This window comes from Oryza sativa, chromosome 4 (genome assembly GCF_034140825.1).
Source record: "Oryza sativa Japonica Group chromosome 4, ASM3414082v1".
NCBI classification, from domain to species: Eukaryota; Viridiplantae; Streptophyta; class Magnoliopsida; order Poales; family Poaceae; genus Oryza; species Oryza sativa.
In genome coordinates this window covers 2,535,813-2,542,647 of record NC_089038.1, presented here as the reverse complement: position 1 = coordinate 2,542,647, position 6,835 = coordinate 2,535,813, and the positions used below count along the sequence as shown (strand labels likewise).

Genomic DNA, 6,835 nt, shown 5'->3' with positions numbered 1-6,835 from the left:
CCATCAAGGTGGCTTGCAGCCTTGCAGATGGTCCATGATTAATTCTTTTACTACTATGCTTTCTTTATAATTTTCATGCCTAATATTGACAAGAATGAAAAGGAGGAAGAACCAAATAAAAAAATAAAGGGAAAATTGTACTGAGTTATATAAGTAAAGAAAAGAAACTATACCAATCTGGTGAGCTAACTCATGTTAATATCATGGAAAACATAAATAAATAAAATAAAAATAACACTGATTGAAATTGTCACGCTTGGCCATTAAGCATGGCAGGTTTATCCATACAAGTTAATTACACCACATTACAGCAATCTCACAGCACATGAGGTTGGTAAGTCGTCGAGAGGTAAAAGCAGAAAGAAATGAAGGAAAATGAGTTACATGGCAAAGGAGGCCCAAGGAAAAATGGAGCTACATGAGTAGACCATAGTCTTTGCTGCGATGGACCTGGAACATTTCAGCTCTTCGAATTACACCATCCATCTCGTTCTTGGTCCTGTCGCTACAAAGGGGCCTGTTTTGAAGGACCGTTTGGCGAAACTTTTCCCAGAACATTCAAAGCCTTCATCCGTTGCAGCTCTTTCCCTGCGAAATGATATTATTGTGTGCTTCATAATGCACATTCTTGATAATGGAAACAAGAAGAAATTATGCCGAATTACTTGACACGTTCTAGTAATGATTACAGATTGAGCAACAATGAAATGAATTAATGGCACGAGCGTCTGTAGCAAAAGTTAACATGCACGCCTCTCAGCATTTCATAGCATTGATATTGACATTTCTAATGTCCATTGCAGTAAATGTTATTGGGATTGAGTGATTATATCATCAGCTATATGTTGATGGGTCTCAAATTCATAACTAGTATTGCAAAGGAAACTAAGGGATCGGGTCAACTTTCAAGGGCAAATAAGGATTTTACCATAGTTCAAATGCATGGGCATCACATAGATGTTAGTTGGATGGCACCATGCATTGTAACTTCGCATCAACTACATAATCCTATGATGATGATGTGTTCCAGCTCAATATGCACTAATTTTGTTTCATAATATAAATACTGTCTTACTAAATGCAACGATTAAGTGTTTCAAGTTCATATGAGATTAGCAGCAAACTCTGTATGATATACTACCATAGATAAAAACTATATAAGAAACAGGGATGCAAGAGATGCAATATATAGCATTAGGGTTCCTTTCCTTCAGATCATCAGATGTGGCAGCAGAGGTATGCTACGCTACAGAACAGTCTAATGATATGATGCAGCCCTAATATTTAAAAGTTACGGGAAACAGGAAATGGCAGGTAGTTTATTACCTTCCTCCACTAATAAGTGAATTGCCCTTTTCTCCAGATCAATTGCATGCATGCTTCGATCAGCCGCCGAGAGGGACCTAAGCACTGGAGATAGGTGAAATGAAGTAAGTACTATATGTGGAAAAAAATCTATGGATTATCACAAGGTTATCCAGATATCTTACTTCGCATATAACCCTCCTGAGTTGACCGATCACAGCTCTCCAAATATGTCTGTAACCGATTAAATCTCGCATTCCAGTATTGATTGCTTGACTTATGGGTATCATCTTGAACGGTAGTACCAGGAGCTACAGGAGGCTCATTTTTCTTGTTCACAATTTGTTCATTTGTTTTTTCAGGAGATTTAGGAGACACTATGCCTCCAGATTCAGCAACAGAAGATGGCAATTCTGGCTTATTGGTCTGATCATGTTGCACAGCAACAGAAGATGGCAATTCTGGCTTATTGGTCTGATCATGTTGCACAGCAACAGAAGATGGCAATTCTGGCTTATTGGTCTGATCATGTTGCACAGCAACAGAAGATGGCAATTCTGGCTTATTGGTCTGATCATGTTGCACAGCAACAGAAGATGACAAATCTGGCTTATTGGACTGATCATGTTGCACAGCAACAGAAGATGACAATTCTGGTTTATTGGTCTGATCATGTTGCACAGCAACAGAAGATGACAAATCTGGCTTATTGGACTGATCATGTTGCACAGCAACAGAAGATGACACTTCTGGTTTATTGGTCTGATCATGTTGCACATTTTGCTGTGTCTCCTGCTCTTTTGTTTTGTCTCTTCCATTACCCTTCACCTCCTGAGAAGAACTCACTTTACTATGGTCATTTTCCACTTTTCTTCGTACATAAACATTATGATACCCAGGACTTGAAGGAGCATCAGACCGTTTGGTGCCCACGGTCTTTCCAGGCTCTGTCGCAGTACCTTTATCCTTTGGCAGCGGTGAAGTGCCCTGAGACATATTTACAATGTCTGCACCTTTCTTTGGCAGCTCACGCGATGTTACTTTCTTCACTGTGGATGCTAGTTGCTTGTCACTAGCTGGCATGGCTATTGGCTCCTGCTACACTTTTCTACATTATATAATCGAAGTTAATGGAACCTGCAATACACAAGATGCTGTCCTCAATAAGATGAACAACCATCACAAAAGATAATTAACTAGAAAGACCCCATCTGCTCAAATATAGCTCCCCCCCCCCCCCCCAAAAAAAAAAAAAAAAGGTGATAGCGAAGCAATGTAGTTTTCTATTGAAGATCGTTGTTTTCTGTTTGATGCAAGTTCATGAATTTGACACAGGCATTACAACTGAGACTCTTCAAAATAAAATTGAAGAGAATGCAACAAATGGTGCAATATTCTAATATTTGTTCTAAAAAGGAAAACATACAATAGAAAATTATTACAGGAAATAATTTAAACGGTAACTAGTGATAAGCTTCATGTGCAACTTAAAGTCTTTGATTTCTGCAGTTTGGTTTTACCAACTGCTAGATATATCCCTGATTACACTAGCCACATAGTCGCACTTTGCGCGACTTAGATCCAGTTTAAGAACTTGTGTATATGGTTTATTAGTTTAGCTTAGCTTTTAAGAAGGTTTTGACATCAGTTAATTTATTTACAAAATATATTGGCCTAACCAACTATAGATTTAGCTAACTTATACTATATGTTTACAAAAGGAATCATTGGAAGCCTCCTGTGTTTTTTTTCCCTTCATAGTCTTTGCCCCCTCTCTATTTGTTTCATGTGTCTAAGAGGAGGCACTAGAAACCTCTGGAAATCCCCATATGTTTAGCCATTTTGTGTTCTTTTATTAATGTGGCCATTCTTTATCCAAACTCTTTATCCGATGGTCAATATGTTTTTTATGGTATGGCATATCCTTATGCAAGAAAGCTTGCTGCTTTCACTATATATATAAGATAAGATGCTTAGAATTCACCCAATGAATTAGGAGAACAGTTTGATTTTTTTAAAAAAAAGCAATGCAAAACTAGATATTTTCATGGCAATAATTTATATAGATCTTGGCTGAGTTCTCTTCTGTTAAGGAAGAGTTAATTAGATATTGAAAGAGGCAGCAAACCATCAATTCCAGAATACTTTCACAAATAAAAAAATGGACTGAATAATCCACGTTTAAAAATGTTTAAACTTGAATACTGTCATAGAGATGAACATATGTTACATATACAGAAAAGGGGTATAATCTACCTATAAACAATGGCCATATGCTAAAAAAAGAATGCACAAGAAAAGGGAGCAACGGTGCATTATTTTTCACAATATCATAAGATCCCATGTCAAGATGGTTTGACATAATTTTTATCTGTGCATCTCTAGTGTCATATGGAAATAATTTGCTAATACAAGGGGAGGCATACTCTTGAATGATCTTCCCATGAAAGGCAAACACTTTTATAAAAAGAATATATTCATTTGGATGGGTAAATGCACATATGCCTCTCAGGTAGATGCCCATGGTTGGGCATGCAATGAACTTCATGCGCCAAGTTCTAACAAATGTTAGTGGAAGCATAATTTTTGGTCACACACAAAACAAGTGTTTTACTTTTATTCATATGTTTGACATGGCTAACTATACTATAAAACTTGGACCACCAATAATCTATTTTTGAAATTGTTCAGATAGGATGAATGGATGTCGTATTATTAGATTTGCCATTCAACTTACTCCAATAATATTGTATAGTTTTAGGTATTTACAAATTTATCAATAAAATAGTAGTGGTCAAAATTTGCATAATTGAGCCAATTGTGTCGAGTATTTGTACACAGAGATAGTATCCCTTTCAGCACAAGTAGAATAGTAAAGAGAATATTCCATTAGGCAAAAGGAGAAGTGGAAAATCAACGAGACTAGCACAGTGAATAGAATTAGTTCTAGTAAAAGTGAACAAACATCCATATGTATCTAGCACAGTGAACCATGCAAGATTGATTATCGTGATTTTAGTAAGCCTGAAAAAATTAACATGTGAAGGTTGATGTTTACGTTGAGATTCCATGGCATATGACAGTAAAATATCAAGCATAGAGCTTATTAATCAAGATATAAGTGAACATCATAACTTCAATCATGGCCTAAGCTATCTTTTATTTCCTAGTTATATCAGGAACAGCAAATAAGGAACAAATGCACCTTTTTTTATTATTATCGTACTGTCATTCAGGATCATGCTACTGTGGAATTCAAAGTCTTTCCATGATCATGCTATTGTCAAATTTTTGGTCCAGAAAATACAAGGCTATCTGGCTATATTGCCATCAATGCATGGACATTGCTTTATGTAAAACAGAAAAATAACATAGCCACAAAAAGAAAGAAAAAATAGTTCTTAAAAAATTGAGCAATTCACGGGCAGATAAGTTTACCCTCTCACTATAAACCACAAAGAAATTGGTCTTGACCAGGAAAAGAGACCTTTGTAAATTCAAATTGTTCATATCTTATCCCTGTCATCCTACAGCAGTTGCAACCAAAGTGGCATATGCATTCACATTCAGATGAAACCAAATTGGACAATCAAAGGGGTTAAAACCGTTGCTGTGGAGTGCAATGACTAGATAAAATTTAAACTGAAGTGGAGGGCACTGTATTTTACAAGAAAACCTGAGATTGCATGTCTAAAATTAAGCCTCCCACAAGACTCGGACACAATTGAATAACTGCATTAACTTTACTTAGAGAAGAAGTAAATGCATGTAATTAAGCTTAGTCCATTATTACAGGGCTTTCATACCATAGGCTCAAAATTTAAACATTAGCTTTGTCCATCTACTGTTCTTTAGTAGCCGATGAGAATCAGCACTTCAGCAGTAATAAATAAGATTCGATCATTTCCTTGTTTTTCACATCTCAAGATTGCATAACTTGCAATATAAACCTAACAAAACTAATTGTTCAGAGCAACCTGGAATTCACAGAACCAGCATAAAATGGCAAGCTAAAAAAAGAATAAAGACTTTGGCGATTGTCTTTTTCTTAATGAAAATTGGCAGAGCTTTCATTTGGGTGAAAAAAAATAATAGCACTAATTGGCCATCTCGACATATACATTATTTGTAAGCAATAAAACGAAAATGTAAGTAAGAGAAAGTAATTCTGCTGCTAATAAAATTTAAATGATTCGAGCACAGGTAAATAACCTCTCACCCCCACCATAGACCACAAATCAAACGGTGATGGGTAGGAACTTGCCATCATTTTTACTATTCAAAATGATGAGATCTCGTCTCATATCATCACAGCTGCTACCTAAAATGGCTTATTCTCACCCTCACACAGAAACAACAGGCTAATCCCAAACGAGGAAAAACATCGCAGTGAAGTCACAAAATCAAATCAGCATGGGGTTCCCTATAAAAAAAAACCAGCTCACTAATAACTATATAAAGCTCACAGCATGTATCACATCGTGATTTAATAGGCAACTAATAACTAAAGCTAAATTCCTCTCTTGCTAATGACACCCCCATATGTCATCATTAGCACAAAATAAACCAAACAAGAAGTAATTGAATTGAACACACAGGGCTAACAGGAATTGATTACAGGCCAAAAAAAACAGCATAATAAACTAAAGATTTTAATTGCTTTCCCTGTTCTGAAGAAGAAGGGCTAAAGCATGAACCTAATCCTAATGCTAGGTCATATCAACGGGATCGAGCGGGGGGGCATTCACAAATCGAAATGCTGAAAGCTGATTTGTTTCCACAAATGGGGGGCAAAGAAAGAAAGAAGCCGCTCCCAATTCCAGGAACAAACTAAAAATCCAATTCCACACTAGGAAAACGGAACGCGTACAATACAAATCGCGTGGGGGGGGGGGAGCTGGTCGGTAGCCTCGAATACAGCTGCTTCGCGACACACGGGTGGGTGGGTGGGTGGGAGGAGGAGGGGAGGACTCACCTGAGATCGGCGGTGGAGGCGCGGGGGTGGTGCCCACGGTGGGGTGGGCGGAGGAGGAGGCGACCCGGCGGTGCGGCGAGGCGAGGCAGGGAGGCGGGACGAGGTAGATGAGGAGGGGGAGATGGTGGAGAGGCGGCGGTGGAGGGGGACGCCGGCGACGAGCGGCGGCGAGAGGCAGAGAAGAGAAGAGAAGAGAGGAGGGAGAGAAAATGGGGATTTGGTGGGGATGGCATCGAATCGAATCCAACGGAAAAAAAACTCTGCAGCAACACTGACCGTCCGATTGCCTTGGTTGTGTCTTGCTGTATTCGTTTGTCACTTTTGGAGTATTTATATTCTCAACTCGCTTCCCAAACAGATTTTTTTATTAAAAAAAATCTGTAGAAAAATTGTTTAAAAATCATATTAATTTATTTTTCAAAAAAAGTTAAACTTAATTAATCATGCGTTAATAAGTCGTTCTTTTTTTCAACTATAACACTTGAACACAGCTTAACAGGGAGACAATCAATCGGTGAAAACGGAAGTCTTTCTTTTTTTTTTCTAATGAGTAAT

The 6,835-nt window shown here is 37.7% G+C and overlaps 1 protein-coding gene across 1 annotated transcript; it reads right to left on the bottom strand.

Moving 5' to 3' along the window:
- Nucleotides 1-217: 217 nt before the first annotated feature.
- LOC4335012 (uncharacterized) lies at nt 218-6,553 on the bottom strand. The gene is made up of 4 exons (XM_015778176.3): nt 6,281-6,553; nt 1,491-2,442; nt 1,327-1,410; nt 218-588 (listed from the first exon to the last, which is right to left on the bottom strand). Exons 2-4 carry the CDS (start codon nt 2,386-2,388, stop codon nt 506-508), a joined length of 1,065 nt encoding a protein of 354 aa, XP_015633662.2. The 5' UTR covers nt 2,389-2,442; nt 6,281-6,553; the 3' UTR covers nt 218-505.
- Between the last annotated feature and the right edge of the window lie 282 nt (nt 6,554-6,835).